This window comes from Lynx canadensis, chromosome F2, assembly GCF_007474595.2.
Source record: "Lynx canadensis isolate LIC74 chromosome F2, mLynCan4.pri.v2, whole genome shotgun sequence".
Lineage (NCBI taxonomy): Eukaryota > Metazoa > Chordata > Mammalia > Carnivora > Felidae > Lynx > Lynx canadensis.
Genome location: NC_044320.2, coordinates 66060018 through 66079372, shown reverse-complemented (window position 1 = coordinate 66079372; position 19355 = coordinate 66060018). Strand labels below are relative to the sequence as shown.

The window sequence follows — 19355 nt, the reverse complement described above, 5'->3', positions numbered from 1 at the left end:
TATTCTATGTTGTGTCTTATGTAAATATTGGGGTTCTTTTAGATGTAAACTTCATGAAGGTAAGGACATAGTTTTTTGTTTTTTGTTATTTTTTTTTTACTGCACATAGTAAAAACTTAATAAATATTTGTTTAAAAATGAATGAGGGTGCCTGGGTGGCTCAGTCAGTTAAGCATCTGACTTCAACTCAGATCATGATCTTATAGTTTGTGAGTTTGAGCCCCACTTTGGCTCAGCATTGACATTGTGGAGCCTGCTTCAGATTCTTTCTCTAACCCTCCCTCTCTCTCTCTTTCAAAAATAAATAAATAAACTTAAAAATAATGAATAAGCAGTGACATATGATTAATTGTTGAGAACTTCATGAGTAGAGACCTGTGAGTAGACTGAGTCTGCCATGGAGAAAATCATCAGTGTCAGTCACCCAGGAAAGAGATGGCTCTTCACTGAAAAGCCAGAACAAGTGAAAATGAGGGTGAGGCTCAGCCTCCTTTCTTGGGTTGAAATTTGAGGAATTAAACTGTTTGGAAAAAGAGAGCTTAGATGTCAACCGTGTATAGGAAACTCAAGATTTAGGAAAGTAGAGACTCAAACAAGAACTCTTTCCAGCATGGCCTGACAAGGATGAAGCAGGTATGTAAGCCCAGATGATAATGGTTCATTTTTTTTTTTTCAAAGTTTATTTATTTTTGGGACAGAGAGAGACAGAGCACGAACGGGCGAGGGGCAGAGAGAGAGGGAGACACAGAATCGGAAACAGGCTCCAGGCTCCGAGCCATCAGCCCAGAGCCTGACGCGGGGCCCGAACTCACGGACCGCGAGATCGTGACCTGGTTGAAGTCGGAGGCTTAACCGACTGCGCCACCCAGGCGCCCCTATAATGGTTCATTTTTATATAGCAGTTACTGTGTGCCAGGCACTGTTACATATTTTAACTCATTTAGTTGTAACCCTATCAAGTAAGTTCTATTGTTATCTCAATTTTACAATTTGGACACTGAGGCACAGAGAAGTTACTTGTCCAAAGTCATATAGCTAGTACATGGCAGAGCCATGATTCAAATTCAGGCCTTCCAGCTTCAAAGTCTATGCTTTTATCTACTTAATTCTGTTAAATACCATATACAGACCATACAGTGTATAAGTATAAGTGGCTATCCAACTTATATTTTAGTAGAAAACCCTTTCTTTAGATAAACTCTTTCATGGAACCTAAGTGAATTTTTAGAGATTAAATTAATAACAACAGGCCTTTTGGGGTTGATATTAGAAGAAATACCAAGACTTCCTGATCTCCTTGCTTTTCTCATGACCTTTCCTTGACCTCAGGATACATCTACCAAACTCTGTGATTCCATGGAACAGTTGAAAAATTGTTTGCTTTTATTTTCCCCTTGTAATTCATTCTGTATCCTTCAGTTAGTTGGTTTTGTTTTTGTTTTTGTTTTTTTGGGTTGGTTGTTTGGTTTGGTTTGGTTGGTTGGTTGTATTGTTTGGTTGGTTTGCAGTTTTTATTTTCCCAATTTTCAAGCCTGATTCTTCCCTTCCAGTCTACAGGGTACACCAATATGCTCTCTGAAACTCCCCCCCGCCCCCACCAAAAGGGTAGAGAGAGTAACAGAGAGAGGAGAAAAAAAATGATGGAGAAGATCAATGTTTGATCTTCTTCACAGAGAGAAGCTAATCCTGTTCCTCCTTATAAGTCCTTTTTTTCATAGCTTTATAACCACCCAACTTCTGTTTAATGGAGGATCAAGATTTTTAGTGTATGTTTGTAAGATAAATTTTGAATTTGTGCAAAAGCATTGCACAATCTGTAGGTATGAGAAGGGAAACCTAGCATAGTGCAAGGAGATAAGCAGACCTAGATGTGCATTTCAGTTCTGCTACTTACCATTTAGTAAATGCCTTCTGCAAATCACTTAATTTCTCAGTTTCTTTATATACAAAGTGGAATAATAATATGTAACATTTTATAATTAGATGATGTATGTAACATACCTTGCCTATATCATAGACGGTGAAATAAGCCTTTTAAAATTATTTTCTTCCCAAATTAAATTATTACTTATAAGATCATTTTTATTAACATTTCTTGTCATTTACTGCAAAGATATTTCATCTTAAATAGAATGATCTTGTTTTTCCTTTCATTGTATTATAGGAGACTATCTAATTGCTATGTCTCATGCTTCTTGAAGTTAATTCATCATTGCCTATAAATATCAAAATTTATTAGGAATAAAATTGCCTCAATTTACATTATTAGTGCCACTCTATATAGATATTATACTAAACAAAAGTAAATACAACTAACTCAACTACTGAATTGTTACTAGTTCTAGATCATTGAACCATTTGATCACGTACAAGTTTCATTTAGTGAATACATATTTTATTTTGTGTTTAATAATTTTAGATGAATCTGTGAGTAAAATGAATATAGGAAATGAGTATAAAATTATTGGAATTCCAACCTGTGTAAGAACTTCACAAACTGCTGTCTGTATAGAGGCAAACAGTATCATTTCTTGTAATCCAGAAGGTAAGGAAATTATTAGTATCATATTTAAAACATAATTAAATTTAAGTCCTTGTGTTCAGGAAATAAGTATCTTTTCAGGAAATAAGTATTGTTGGGCACTCTTTTACGCTCTAGAGATATAGCTGTAATCAGGACAATCAAGGTTCCTTCTCTTAATCATATGGTAGATAGTGAATAAACCTATAAACTAATCAATAAGATGATTACAGATAATAAAGGCTATGAAGGAAAGAAAATGTGATAATGTAGACCCTTGCCCAGAGGAAGGATTCCTTTTTTTGCCTAAACTTTATTTTTATTTTTTTCATGATTAGCAATGAGAAAATCGTGTCCAGATGTCAGGAGTTTGAGATTCACCAAAAGGTTTTTCACCCCACCTTTTATTTTCTAGCTAAGGCAATGTTAAGTAACTTGTTGTCTGAGAAAAAGAACCCAATAAAATAGCATCCTATTCCTCATCTGAGTTCTGAACCAATCAAGAAACAAGACAAAAGAGAAAGGCAGATGGGGGCCAAAATATCACCTTTATTACTAGTAATTTCCTTTAACAACTCCAACACAAATAAGCATTAAGTAAAAGAGGAGAGCAGACCTACTCTTTTAACTTGGCATATAAATATTTAAATGTTCAGAAAGGACTGGTTAAATCTTGAATAGATTTAGATTTTAGATTTTAGATTTATTTATTTATTTATTTATTTATTTATTTAGGAATCATCACTAGATAATCGTCTGCAATAATAGAGGCCCAAGTTGAGTTAAATGCAAGTAGATTCTAGGGGCACCTGATGGCTCAATCAGTTAAGCATGAACTCTCAATTTTGGCTCAGGTAATGATCTCATGGTTGTGAGATCTGGCCCCTCAGTCTCTGCACTGGGCATGGAACCTGCTTAAGGTTCTCTGTCCTTTTCTCTCTGCCCTTCCCCTGCTCACACTCATGCATGTGTGTGTGCCCTCCCCTCTCTCTCAAGGAAAATAAGTAAGTAAGTAAATAAATAAATAAATAAAATCTGTTTGGGGCACCTGGTGGCTCAGTTGGTTGAGCATCCAACTCAGGATTTTGCCTCAGGCCGTGATCCCAGGGTCATAGGATCTAACCCAGCACCGGGCTCTGTGGTGATAGCACGGAGCCTGATTGGGATTCTCTCTCCCCCTCTGCCTGTCTCACTCATTTGTGTTCTCTTTCCCTCTTTAAGATAAAAAAATAGTGGAGCCTGGGTGGCTCAGTCAGTTAACTGTTCAACATTGATTTTGGCTCAGGTCATGATCCACAGTTCGTGAGATCAAGCCCCAAGTCAGGCTCTGTACTGACAGCAAGGAACCTGCTTGGGATTCTCTCTTTCCTTCTCTCTCTGCCTCTCTCCTGCTCATGTGCATGCTTGATATCTCTGTCAAAATAAATAAATAAATATCTAAATAAATAAATAAAAATTTAAAAAATAAAAAATAAATGCAATTAGATTCTAGATACCTCTGCTTGTCTTGAAGAGAAAAGCTTCTTAGAAGAATAAAAATATTGAACAAAGAAAGCACTAATGGACAATAGATATTTTAGTGACATTTAAAATATTTTCTTCTGTGAAGTATTCCCAGATTTATTGATTTGGTAGGATAACAGGACTTATATGTAGGTGAGAAAGTGTGCTTTCTCATGTTGCATTCCAGAAGTAGGCAGATTTAACCACCCATATGTGGCAATAGCTACACTAAGGTAGGCTTCCCTTGGTCCATGGCCATGGATGCATAGAAGAAATCATTGCTCTATGATGGCAGCCCAAGAGTTAGGAGAAAGGAACTGGCTTATGCATGCATAGCAATTCTTCTCAATGATCAAGTGGATTAAAAGGCTCGTTTCAGGAGCTGGACAGAGTAAGGGAGTAGAAAAGATCTAGAATGTTACAGTATAGTACAGTGCAGTGCTTTCAAAGTAGTGGAGAATAAATCTTCCCTTTTATTTGTGTATTTTTATTTATTTGTTTTGAGAGAGGGAGTGAGCAGGGGAAGGCAGAGAAGAGAGAGAGAGAGAGAAAGAGAGAGAGAAAGAGAATATCCCATGCAGGCTTTGCATTGCCAGCATGGAGCCTGATACGGGGCTTAAACTCTGCAAACTGTGAGATCATGACCTGAGCCAAAACCAAGAGTTGGATACTTAATCAACTGAGCCACCCAGGCACCCTAAATCTTCCCTTTTAACAACAACATTCAAAAATTTCCCCTTCTGCTGGTTAGCCCTCACTAAAGATGATATTATTTCAAACATATAGAAGCAAACACTGCAATACAGGTGCCCCATGATCTGGCTTGGTTTACATAGGTCTTAAAAGGAGAAGAATGAGGGATTTGCTTGTACCCCACAGCCAATTTATGTGGACACATGGGGTAACTGTTTCATTTTATTACATTCCCTGAGATAAAATTGAGAGACCAGAGTGACCTTTAATCATAGTTTAATATTATAAGAATTTGAATATGGCATCGCTAGAAGAGCTACAATTTGGTAATATTTTTGATAAATGGGATTAGATATCTATAATGTCATTTTCTTATTTTAAAACCCTTTTTAATATATGTTTACTTTCAGTTCCTTCAGGAATAAGCGACAATTTTAGGTATCTCCTCTCTTTGACTTCCAGCTCATGCTGGAAATTTACAGCGATACTTGCCAATATCTTTGCATCACAAATTGTTCCTCCTGGGACTTACAATTTGCTCAAGCTATGTTTGCTGATGAGTCTAGTACAGACAAGTGACCGTAACAAGGAACTGAAAGATTGCCTGGATATTTTAATCATGACAAGTGATACTCTACTTGTAGACAGGTAAAATATGTGACATGAATGTTTTCAAATTATAAATTGGTCACACATTTATTTGCATAAATCCTTTCCATGAGCATTATTATAAGACAAATGTTTAGAATTATCTGGGCAGTATAAATATTTAAATAAACTTTTATTAATGGAGTTCAAAACTTTAAACACAGGAATTAATAAATTGGATATTTGCTTTCAATATTTTGAGGATTTAACCACTCAAAAGTTTCAACCAATTTTCCCACTCACACCTTTACAAATAAATATATCCTTCACAGACTTCCTTTTCCTTTTCCTCAATTCCCTAACTCAACATTCCGCTTTTGTACTTTATTTTCATTTCAAAGTAATCTCCCCCCACCCCAACCAAGAACCAACAAACCATTGTCTTATTTTTCTACAAGATTCCATTCAATAATACTGATTCACTGTGCCAAAATAAGGCTGTGGAAAGTACCAAAATTATTGTTCTGGGACTATCACCCTAACTTTGGAATAAGCTTCTACTCAGCATTTTGGGGCTCCCCACTAGCAAGTACCATTTTTAAAGTTACATGTTCAAAAAGCTAGGAATAAGCTTCTTGTATTAATACCTTGGATGCATTTGTAAAGCAAAAACAAATTTATAGAATTTAAAATTTAAAAAATGCAAATTAAGTTTGTTGGACAGATGATGTTTTGCTAAAATTTAATTTTAGCAAATAAATTAAATTTCAATGTAAATGTGGTACTAATTGCTATAGATTGCACTAATTTAATCCTCCACTGATGAGCATGAGAGTATTTCTTTCCTCACAGCCTCACCAACACTGGGTATGGTCAAACTTTTAAATCCGATGGGTGGAAAATGGTATTTGACTTTGAATGGCATTTTTTAAATTAGAAGTAAGTTTTAGTGGGGCACCTGGCTGGCTCAGTTGGTGGAGTGTGCAACTCTTTATCTTGGGGTTGAGTTCAAGCCTCACATTGGGTGTAGAGATTGCTTAAAAATAAATTAAAAAAAAAAGTTTTAGCATTATTTAGAGCTTGTAAACTCTTTTTTTTTTTTTAAAGTAGGCTTCACACCCATTGTGGAGCCCAATGCAGGACATGACCCTAAGATCAAGACCTGAGCTGAATTCAAGAGTCAGACGCTTAACTGACTGCCACCCAGGCACCCCAAGAGCTTGTTAAACACTTTTATTATTTTTCTATAAACCTCCTTGACCATTGTCACCTTTTCTATTGCTTATTTCTAAATGATTTGTGATACCTCCTATAAATTAATGCCTTTGTGCCTTTTCCTGTTTGTCATTAACCTTTGACTTTTCCTATGGTATTTGGGGTAGTACAAGAGAATTGAGGTTTTTTATTTTTTAGTTAAAATTTATAACTAAATAATCAGTAAATAATCAGATCTTAAGTATATAATTCATTGAGTTTTGATAAGTATATATATTGCTATAACCACCACCACAGTAAGATATAGAACATTTCCATCACCTCAGAAAGTTCCTTCAATCAATTCCTATCTACATACATAATTTCTGTAACCAAGGTCAATTTTCCTGTTCTTGAACTTCATAAAAATGGAATCATATAATGCCTCTCTTGAAACTAGTCTCTTTCACTCTATATGTATTTGAGGTTGATCCAGTTGTGTGTATCAGTAGCTCATTGTTTTTATTGATGATTATTTATGATTACATAAATATAGCAGATTACATAAATATAGCAGAATATGTTTATCCATTCTCCTAGTGATGGACATTGGGTTTTGCATGTTTTGACTACTATAAATGAATCTGCTGTAAACATTCCTCTACAGGCCTTTTTGTGGATCTATGTTTTCATTATCTTTGATAAATACCTAGGAATGGAATTGCTATGTCATTAGATAAGTATATATTTAACTTTATAAGAAACTGCCGAACAGTTTTCCAGAGTGATTATACCATTTTACATTCCTACTAACAACGTAAGGTTCCAGTTGTTTCTATCATCACCAACATCTTGGTGGTGTCAGTCTTTTCTCACTTTAGCCATTCTGGTGCATATGAAATGGTATCACATTATGGTTGTAATTTTCATTTCCCTGATGACTACTGATCTGAATTTTTTTCTATGTGCTTATTGGCTGCTCATTTATCTTCTTTTATGAAGTGTCTGTTCAAGTCTTTTGCTCACTTTTAAGTGGGGTTGTTCTAGATGCATGTCCTTTGTCACATATATGTGTCATGAAAATTTTCTTTCAATCTAAAACTAGTATTTTTTTCTTAAAAATGTCTTTGATGAGCAGACTTTTTTGTTTTGTTGAAAGTCAATTTATTGTTTTTTTTAAGTTTAGTGTTTTCTGGATTCTATCTAAGAAATCTTTGGCTACCCTAAGGTCATGAAGATACTCTTTTATATTTTCTCCTAGAAGCATTATAGTTCTAGCTTTTATGTTGTCTTTTATACATCATAAATTAATTTTTGTATATGGTGTGAGGTAGGAGTCAAGGTTAATGTTTTTTTTTCTATGCATTTATCCAGTCTTCCCATACCATTTGTTGAGAAGAATTCCCTTCCCCATTGAACTGCTTTGGTACCATTGTTGAAAATCAGTTGAAGTGGGTATAAACTAGGTATAAAATTGAATTGGGTATAAATCTATTTGAACTCTTTTCTGTTATTTTGACCCATTTGTCTATAATTATGCCAATATCATAATTCTTGATTATTGTAGCTCTATGTAAAGTTTTGAATCAAGTGGTGCAACTTTATTCTTCATTTTCAAGATTCTTTTTCATTATTTTAGGTCCTTTGCATTTTCTTAGAAAGTTGAGAATCCTGCATTTTCTTATAAAGTTTAGAATCCAGAGGTTAATACTACTCACCTACCCTCCAAAAAAGCCCATTAAAGATTTTTGTTGGGGGGCGCCTGGGTGGCGCAGTCGGTTAAGCGTCCGACTTCAGCCAGGTCACGATCTCGCGGTCAGTGAGTTCGAGCCCCGCGTCGGGCTCTGGGCTGATGGCTCAGAGCCTGGAGCCTGTTTCCGATTCTGTGTCTCCCTCTCTCTCTGCCCCTCCCCCGTTCATGCTCTGTCTCTCTCTGTCCCAAAAATAAATAACGTTGAAAAAAAAAATTAAAAAAAAAAATTTTTGTTGGAACTGCATTTAACTTATAAATCAATTTTAGGGAGAATTTAAATCATAACAATGTTGAATCTTTTAATCTGTGTGTATCTCCATTTATTTAAATCCCCCTTAATTTCTCTCAGCAATGTTTTATAAAGGTCATACATACATTTTGCTAAAGTTATTTCTAAATATTTGAAAATATTGATACTATTAAAAATGGTAGTGTTTTATTAATTTCATTCTTCAAATATTTTCTGTGAATATAGAAATATAATTGATTTTTGTATTTTGACCTTACATTATATAACCTTCTATCAGTATTTTTAAAAGTTCCTCATTAGATTCCAATGTGTAGACAAGTTTGAGGCCCATTTTTCTATATAACTAGGTTCTGAGCCTGCCTGCATATTAGAATTACCTGGGAGAAGTAAAAAATATATATATTTATGACTGGCTCACCCCAGGAATTCTAATTTCATGGTTTGGGCTGGGGCTTGACATTAGAATTTTTTAAATCTCCCCAGGTGATTTTAATGTAAGCTAAGGTTGAAAAACACTGCTCTACAGGCTTGCAAAAGTTTCTTTCTAAATCTCGTTCCCCCATTTTACAAACCAACATCCAAATTCCTTGGAATGGCATATACACTAGAAACTTTATATCAACTTTGTTGCAGACTATGAGTCTGAAGTTCTCTCTTGTCCAGCAAGAGAGTGGATGCAAAATTGAATATGAGGGAGGCTAATGTCCAGGAGGAGACAAGAGCCCCAAATAGGGGTTTTATCTCTGTATTTATTGAGCTCACAAGATATTACCCATATGAGGAATGTGAAGAAAACAAGATCTTACACATGTGATGAACGTGGAGAAAACAATCAGACAGTAATCATTAACTTGTGTGTGTAAGAAGCAAAGGGTCTGGGGGGCAAGTGGAGTTTGTGATTAAGGTACATTGGTACCAGATGGAAAGTAATTTCCTGCAGATGATATAACAAGTTACTAGTGCTCGCATTACAGTATCTCGATAGCTAACTTTGGGTGCTTTTTTGCCTCATGGTGGCAGCTTTCTGCCCTAAGCTTTTTTCTAACCCATTTATGTAAGTAGAACCCATTACCCCACATAACCTATCCACATTTAAGGAATACTACTTCACCCTTTTGTACTATATGTCTGTGTCTATTCATCATAGTTGATTTCACCAATGAGCTATGATTTCTGTGGCATCAGATTTGAAAGCTAAGCTTAAAATAATCATCATCCTTTCTTAGAATTTAAATTTGAGAAATTAAGAGGCTCAGGCAATTGGCAAAGAAATTAGAAAACAAGAAGATGTATCAAGAGTTACCATGATATATAGGCAGCAGGAATAGTTGTGATGGGCTATTGGCAAGCCTAAATGCAAACATTCTGAATAAACAAGAGAAAACAATCCGTAAAGAGGAAGGCCCAGATCAAATGTCATCTCTTTGTACCTTTCTCTAACTTCCTTCCTGAAAGAAATAATACTCTGATATGGATGTTCTCATGATATTATTTTAGTACTTACCACATTGTGTTTTAGTTTTTTGTTTATGTCTCCTTTGCTAGGCTGTGAGCTTTCCAAATTAAGGACCAAGTCTCAAAAGTGGTTTTATCCCTAACAAAAGTGTTCACTAGGGGTGGGGTACCTGGCTGGCTCAGTTGGTAGAGCATGCAACTCTTGATCTTGGGGTTGTGAGTTCAAGTCCCATGTTGGGTGTAAAGATTACTTAGAAATAAAGTCTTTAAAAAAAGAAAAAGTTCCTTACTAAACACTGAATCAAATTTAATTGTGTAGCTGTTATACATTATGACTTCTGAAAATCAAATAGTAAATAATAGTAATGAATAATTTATTTTTTCCTAGGCTTTTGAATTTTAGTATAAAACTTGTGCCTCGTGGCATACGTCATCCAGTGTCTACTGAAATTTTTCCTACTCTATCCAGGAATAAGTATGGAACTGGAGCAGTTAGTATTCAAGCTGGCAGTGCTTTGCTAGCTAAAGGTGGTATCTGCTTTATAGGAGACTTGGCTTCACACAAAAAAGATAAACTAGAACAGCTTCAATCAGGTAAACAATATTTTTTTCGAATTAATTTTCACCTGTTTAACTTTTAAAAAAATTTTTGTTGATGAATTGGCCTTTTTTTTTTTTTTTAATTTACTTCCAAATTAGTTAGCATATAGTGCAACAATGATTTCAGGAGTAGATTCCTTAATCCCTTACCCATTTAGCCCATCCCCCCCTCCCAAAACCCCTCCAGTAACCCTCTGTTTGTTCTCCAAATTTATGAGTCTCTTATGTTTTGTCCCCCTCCCTGTTTTTATATTATTTTTGTTTCCCTTCCCTTATGTTCATCTGTTTTGTCTCTTAAAGTCCTCAGATGAGTGAAGTCGTACAATATTTGTCTTTCTCTAATTTCACTTAGCATAACACCATCCAGTTCCATCCACATAGTTGCAAATGGCAAGATTTCATTCTTTTTGATTGCCGAGTATATATACCATATCTTCTTTATTCATCCATCGATGGACATTTGGGCTCTTTCCATTCTTTGGCTATTGTTCATAGTGCTGCTATAAACATTGGGGTGCATGTGTCCCTTTGAAACAGCATACCTGGGGACCTGGGTGGCTCAGTCGGTTAAGCGGCCGACTTCGGCTCAGGTCATGATCTCGCGGTCCGTGAGTTCGAGCCCCGCGTCGGGCTCTGTGCTGACAGCTCGGAGCCTGGAGCCTGTTTCAGATTCTGTCTCCCTCTCTCTGACCCTCCCCCGTTCATGCTCTGTCTCTCTCTGTCTCAAAAATAAATAAACGTTAAAAAAAAAATTTAAGAAACAGCATACTTGTATCCCTTGGATAAATACCTAGTAGTGCAATTGCTGGGTCGTTCGGTAGTTCTATTTTTAGTTTTTTGAGAAACCTCCATACTGTTTTCCAGAGGGGCTGTACCAGCTTGCATTCCATCACCTGTTTAACTTATAGTCTCATCAGTGTCAAGGAATTACTTAACAGTTAAGATCATATTGTACACATTTTAGGAACTGAGAAATTATATTAAATGGCACTTCTCATTTTACCTGTATTAATAAAGAAAGGAATTTAATATGAAAACGCACTGTTTTAATTTTTCTCTCAGTTGTGCTAACATGTGAATTTGTATTGGGCGAGATTTCTTTTCTTGTCTTGTCTTAGTATATTAATTAGGACTTCAGCTCTGATGATGAAAAACAGTGGTGAAAGGAGACATCCTTGACTTGTTTCTGATCTTAGCAGGAAAGCTTTGAGTTTTGTTACCATTAAATATGAAGTTAGCTGTAGGTTTTTTGTAGATGTTCTTTTTCAAGTTGAAGGAGTTCCCCTCTATGGTGAAATACACATAACATAAAATGTACCATTTTAACCATTTTTAAGTGTACAATTCAGTGGCATTAAGTACATTCACAATGTTATGTAATTAATACCACTATCCATTTCCAGAACTTTTCATAATCCCTAACAGAAACTCTGTACCCATTGAACAATAACCCTATTCCCCTGTACCTCCAGCCATTGGTAACCTCTGTTCTACTTTCTGTCTTTATGAATTTGTCTATTTAAGAATCTCTTTTCTTCTTATTGCTGAATCATATCCCATTTTATGTATATACCACTTTTTAAAAAAATTCATTCATTAGTTGAGAGAAACTTAGGTTGTTTCTGCCTTTTGGCTATTGTGAATAATGTTGCTGTGAACATGAGTCCAAGTATCTGTTTGAGTCCCTACTTTCACCTCTTCGGTGTATACTTAAAAGTGGAATTGCTGGGTCATAAGGTAATTCTATGTGTAGCTTTATGAGAAATCACCAAACTGTTTTCCACAGTGGCTGTGGAATTTTATATTCTTACGAGTAAAGCATAATGGTTCTAAATTCTCCACATCAGTCCTATTACATTTCATAAGTAATAAAATATTTTTAAAGGAAAAAGCTTTTTATATTAGTACTCTTAATAGCATCTTTTCCCCTGCTTTTGATTAAGGAGCCCAGATTTTTAGTTTACACTAGGCCCCACATATTAAGTAACTGGCCTTGGGGGTGCCTGGGTGGCTCAGTCAGTTAAGTGTCCGATTTCAGCCCAGGGCATGATCTCATGGTTTGTGAGTTCAAGCCCCGCTTCAGGCTCTGTGCTGACAGCTCAGAGCCTGGAGCCTGCTTTGGATTCTGTGTCTCCCTCTCTCTCTGCCTCTCCCCTGCTCACGCTCTTTCTCCCTCTATCTCAACTTTGGATAATAAAACATTAAAAAAAAAATTAAGTAACTGGCCCTGGCTACTAGAATGGCAAAAATTAAAAAGACTGAAAACAGATGTTACCAAGGATATGGAAAAACTGGAATTCTTATATACTGTATGTGAAAGTATAACATAGTGCAACCATTTTGAAAACTGCTCTGGCAGTTTCTATAGAGTTAAATATGTATTTACCTTATGACCCAAGAGAAAGATAAATATAAAGAAAAGACTCTCTTATCATGAATAAAGAGAAGTTTAATTTGAGAAATATTTGGAATATGGAATCCTAGGATTGAACCCATAGGTTTAATGGTTATAAGGGATGAAGGAAAGATAAAAAGGAAACTATGTTGTTTCTAGATTTTTTTTGTTTGTTTGGGTTTTAAGTAGTTGGATAGTGATTCCTCTAATTGCAAATAATGCACACAGAGCCATTTGAGAAGGAAAAATGATGAATTTGGTTTTTAGCATGTTGAATTTGAGATATATTTTCCCCTACTCATTGTAGTTTATATTCTCTATCAATCTTATTCTCTTTCACTCTCATATAGATATCCTTTTTTTTTTTCCACATAAAAGAATATTGCTTAATTTCAGCCCCCCTTATAAGCCTGCACTAATATAACCAGTGTCTTAACTCTCTGCCTATACTACCCAGACACTGACCATAATTCTAGCTACATGCTTTGGACTGCTGTTCTCATCAAGTCATGGGACACATAAACTTTCAAATATTTTTCTTGCCTTGTTGTTTTTTTTTAAAGTCTAATAAATGTTTACTTACTTATTTTGAGAGAGAGAGATAGAGAGCAAGCAGGAGAGAGGCAGAGAGAGAGAAAGACAGAGAATCCCAAGCAGGTTTTGCACTGCCAGTACAGAGCCCGACCATGGGGCTCAAACACACGAACCATGAGATCATGTATGACCTGAGCCAAAATCAAGAGCCAAATGCTTAACCGACTGAGGCACCCCTCTTGCCTTATTCTTTTTATTAGATCCTCCAATTAAGCCATATCTTATAAAACAACCAAATGTACTTGTGTCTTTACTGTCCCACATTTAGACAGTAAAATTCTATATAATAGTATTTCTTATTAAAAATAATATTTGTTAGTTATTTATAGACATATAGACTAAAATAAATGTAAATAACAAATAGGCAATGTCTTTTTACTTAGTTGTGGAAAGCAGAAGCATCACAGTATACATCCCAGGAAAGAAGTTTGGGGATGATATTAATCAACAAATGACTTTTCCAGTTCAGTGCAGTTTTTGGTCTTTTGTTGATATGGATTCATCTTCAAGGAGAAATATGCAGAAAACCAACACTCTCATTGGTCGGATGGTAAGGTATATGTATTTTTTATTTTTAGATTGTTGTTTATGGAATTTAATCACAGATTTTAATCTTAATGTTTTTGTTGTTCTTAATGTTTTGTTATTAACCCATTTCTATCCTTAATCAGGTACTAGGACTAAATAACAGTGCAATTGTCTGAAAATTTTCATTTTTTTTAGTCATGCAAAGCAGGTGTCTGTTTACTAGAAATTATTATTTGAATAGGCAGTAGAGTAGGCTTTAGTGAATAATGTGTAAGAAATTAATAAAGAGCATTAAAAATTGGTCATAGTAAGTTCCCATGCTATTCAGGAAACACTTTAAATAATAATAATGTCAAATAATGAAGTAAAAATAATAGGTATATAACATATTATTATAATATACATATATTAATAATATAAATAATTATAAACAGTATTTAATTTATAATTATCTAAAGTGTTTGTGGAAATGCCAGAGTTTCATGTTTGCCTTTTACATTTTCATTTGATGTAGGATTGCAGTTTGATTCCAGCTAATCTTGTAGAGGCGTTTGGATTATTGATTAACTGCAATGAATCATCTTGTTGCTACCCACTTATTTCTACTGTGCAACACACTTTAAAGAAAGCCATCGATCCTGAAGAGCTCCTTTATGTAGCTTCTAAGAAGTTCACAACTGAAGATTTTGAAAAGGTAGAGGTAGAAGAAATGATTACCAAGAATACATGTGCTAAGGTTTCTCAATTTAAATAGAACTCACTTTCAGCATCCAATTTTATTTATTTAGAATTATTTTATTCCAAGTCCCTTTCAGCTTTTAAATATTTTAAGGACATTGCATAGAAAATATTTAGGATTATAATTAGATTAAAAACTGTGTAAAGACATAAATATTAAAATGTTAATTATTTGCACCACTATCCACATGGCTTTAAAACTTCTCAATGAAAAGAAAACTAATAGAATATTTCTATAGAAAATTATGATGAGAGGCCGTATAGGTATACAGTTATTTACATTTTACAGACTATTCAAAAGGATTTACTTTATGTAAATGCCTTCAGAGTTCTGACTTTAGAGAATACCTGTCATGACTCACTAACCCATTTCAATGTCCTGACATGGAAATGTGCAGCATGTTCAGAGAACCTGAGAGTAGATGATGTAAATTCAGTAATGATTTTTACAGCTATTAAAGGTATACAAGTATTTACAAGTGAAGCCTTTTTAATATTAACTATTCAGAAATCTATCCACACTAGAGTTAAAGTATCTGGGTAGGATAGGTAAAAGGCAGGGAATATTGGGAGTGGGAATCTATGAGTCATTAACAATTTTGTTCATACCTGCCTTCTTTGTAGGCAGATTGCATGGGTAAAAGGTTGAAAAGTGAGGTGGACTTAAAACATTGTTTATTGACGTAGAATAGAAAAAGAACAATATTTATGATAAAGTAGCTCTTTTTGTTTGTTTTAGTATATAAGAAAAAAGTAGTAGTCTCTAGGAATTAGGGTACTATATCTATATCTATATCTATATCTATATCTATATCTATGTCTACATATATTAATGACCCAGAGAAATTTTTGCCCAGTTTTTCCCTGAAAAACAACAACAACAACAAACCCTTGGAATTTATTAATTAGGTATTTACTGAATTTTTATATATATTAACCTATTTCACTCTTTTATATTCTCACAAAAAAATAAAGTTTCTTCTTTAAATAGTTTATCATTTAATTGAGATATAAACAAAATATATGAAACCATTAAGGGACAATTTAAGTGCTAAGCTGGGTGGTGCTAACTATAAGTACTTTAGGAATTCAGGAAGGAAGATATCAAGTAGAATGCAAGAATTGGGAAGACTTCAAGGAGGTGAGACTTTAGTCCTTAAGGAAAGGTATGATTGAAATGACAGGAAGGATGGGCATTCTAAACAGAATTAAAAGTAGGAGCAAAGATATAAAAGTAGAAATGAATATACATGGAAAACTATGAGAAGACAACTGACTGGAGCAAAAATTTTATTGTAGAGTCATTGGGATTAATATTTGGCAAATTTACAATAAGCCTTGAAGCTCCGGCCAAAGATTTTATAGCTGATTCATCAGACTATAGAGAACAGTTGGACTTTACTAGGCTTGTGAAACACCGAAAATGATTTCTCCAGAAGATAAAACTGTCCATTACACAAAACAGATTGGATGGAGTGTGTCACTGCCTGGGCTCTCCAAGAGGCTGACTGAGAGTTTAGTGTGCCATTGTTTATTAGGGAGTGCTCCTCTAGCTCTTCTATCAATACCTGTGGAAGGGAAGAGGAGCAGGATTGGGCAGAGGAGGTAGTCAAGCTGCTGACGCAGGCCCAAAGATAGCCCCACAGTGAGCTCTGGACTTAAAAGAGACCCACCAGAATTGTCCTGCTTTGGATAGAAACAGAGGGACTTTTTTTACAATACCCACCCCCACTTCCGCTGCAGTCAGTCATTTGATATGGGCTGTCCTGAGGCATTCCCTGAAGAAGTTGACGACTGGAGACCAATGCTGACAGCAGTTCCAGTAGCTGGGGCAAGTCCTTTCCTGAGGACAGAGATAGGTGGCACATTACTGTGACTCCATGTGGTAGAACCTAGAGAAGGCTACTGATATTATTAATGGTATTAATTTCCAATTGTGAAGGTCTGGAGGGAACTGTGGAGTGTAAGGAGAATAAAGAAGAGAAGATATATACAGATCCTTTAAAAAGTTATATTTAAAATATAGTTAATAGCAACCTTCTTATGATTAAATGTTCCTTTTGATTCTGAGTTGAAAAAAGCAGAAAACAACCAGGATGTTGAAAAGTTGGAAATGATGTCCCTGAATTAAGGATTTAAGGGACTGAGAATCACTCAGAAAGAATAAAAGCACGAAGTTCAGAAAAAATAGTGCTAATCATTATGTTGAAGGCTTATTGGAATCTCCAAGGCCTACCTTCATAGTAGTTAACACAGTGCCTTCCAATTGCTAGTGATCACTTGTGTTTAAAAGGAAGGAAAAGGAGAACAAGTAGCTCTAAGGCCCATGAGAGAAAGTTATAAGGAAATAAATTGTCAAAGAATTAAAGCTATTCAAAGGGAAATGAGCTGTTGAGGGAAGCCTCTCTCCCACAGAAAGGAGGTGAGTGAGCCTTTTTTCCACTGGAAGCAAAGACTTCATAGTCATTCAAGTACATTGCACAGGACATTTCTGCACTAAGAGGGAGGAAGAGATTATTCTGGCTAAACTGTAATAATATTTATAAGTATAAGACTATGATTTAAAGTGTTCAATGACTTTGGGACAGCCTCAGATATTTAATCAACTTTGATGTAAATAAAGTATGCAAACTTTGGATTTTTGTACTATAGATTCTATAACAAAGTTTGAATTTCTTAAATTTTTCACATTTTTAATTTAGCTGCTGGCTTTTGCAAAGAATTTGAATGTAGAATTCAGTTTGGAGGCAGAAAGAATGATCCATGGCTATTATCTAGCAAGTCGCAGAATCAGAACAGATTCTATAAGTGGATCAAAACTGTCAGCATCTGCATTAAAATATTTGTAGGTATTCAATATAAAACTTTAAAGCCAGTATTGACTTTTAAGTGATGTGTTTGATTAACTTACTTATTTATGTTTCACTTGTTTCTTGAATTGCTAGTTGGTTGATTTCTCATTTATCTTGTTTCAAAAGAATTTAAGGTGACTTAACAATCGCTACTGTTGCATCATTTGAACCTCCAATACATGTTTTCACTAAGTTATTTTTTATTGGAATCTCTGTATGAGATGTGTCTGAGTAAAATGCACTGATTTGAAATACAAATGATTGATTTTTTTTTTTTTTTACCGTGGCTTTTTTACACTCTGGTTTTTTTTAGTTGAGCCTAGAAAAAATTCTTTTTAAGTATATTATTCTGTGTACTTTTAAAATACTTTAATAGACACATCTATTATTGTTCCTTAAAGTTTTTTAAAGCTAATTTTTATTATAAAAGTATAGACACCGTAAAAGAAAAGTCTAAAGTAATAAATAAGGTGTCCAGCTAACTCTACCCATTGCTGTCCTACTCTCTAGAGAGATTGTCACTGTTAACAGTTTTTATGTATTCTTCCAAAAATTATCCATTTATTTCTTTTAATGTTTATTTATTTCGAGAGAGAAAGAGAGGGAGAGAACACACTAGTGGGAGAGAAGCAGAGAGAGACAGAGAATCCCAAGCAGGCTCTGCACTGTCAGCATAGAGCCCAACGCGGGGCTTGATCTCATGAACCCAGAGATCATGACCTGAGCCGAAACCAAGAGTCAGACACTTAACTGACTGAGCCACATAGGCGCCCCCCAAAATTATCCATCTAAATACTAACGTGTACAAATATATAATTTAAATTTATGATGTATATTAAATACATATTTTATTTGAATATGTTATATATTTGTCAATGAATATGTTAAACACATTATAGAGAGAGACAGTTTACTGACTTAGGATGGTTCAACTTAACGATTTTTCGACTTAATAATGATGTGAAAATGATACACATTCAGTAGAAATCATACTTCGAAGTTTGAATTTTGATCTTTTCCTGGGTTAGCAATATGCAGTACAATACTCTCTTACTGGGCAGTGACAGCAGGCTGCAGCCCGCAGTCAGCCACGAGATTAAAAGGGTAAAACTGATAACCATGCTGTATCCATGCAGCCATTCTGTGCTTTACTTTCATTGCAGTATTCAATAAATTATGTGAGATAGCCAACACTTTATTATAAAATCAGCTTTGAAGGCTGATGTAAGTGTTCTCAGCATGTTTAAGGCAGGCTAGGGTAAGCTATGTTTGGTAGGTTAGGTATATTAAATGTATTTTTGACTTATGATATTTCCTAAGTTGAGGAAGATCTAAATATAAATATCTATATATTCATATGGATATATTTTCCTTTTGCACAAATGGAATTATGTATGGTTTACCTATTATAATACTATCAGAACATAAGGAATTACCTTATTCTGTTTTAATAGCTGCTTTACAGTGTGCTTTGATGTGGCTGTACCATAATTTAAGCAGTTCCCTCTTGATATTTCATTTGATACAAACTAATGTATAATCTCAAACAAGTTAGGAACTAGGACCAGGAGTAAAATAATCCATTAAATACATAAATAACATGCTATAACTATAATATACAATAAGGTAAGTGAAGGACTAGAAGGAAATGTCAGATATAGGTCCACAAGAGATAAATATGTTTAGTTAAC

At 34.8% G+C, this 19355-nt stretch overlaps 1 protein-coding gene across 3 annotated transcripts in view; it reads left to right on the top strand.

The window, feature by feature from the left end:
- The window catches only part of MCMDC2 (minichromosome maintenance domain containing 2), a 42907-nt gene that overhangs the window by 10836 nt on the left and 12716 nt on the right, over positions 1–19355 (top strand). For 2 of the 3 annotated variants that reach the window (XM_030304057.1, XM_030304056.1), the window contains 5 exons: positions 2420–2545; positions 5128–5365; positions 10346–10551; positions 13930–14096; positions 14589–14768. In XM_030304057.1, the coding sequence (XP_030159917.1) occupies positions 2420–2545; positions 5128–5365; positions 10346–10551; positions 13930–14096; positions 14589–14768 (917 nt within the window). Of the gene's footprint in view, positions 1–2419; positions 2546–5127; positions 5366–10345; positions 10552–13929; positions 14097–14588; positions 14769–17514; positions 17658–19355 lie in introns of all 3 variants that reach the window. The other variant, XM_030304058.1, reaches the window with a different exon arrangement.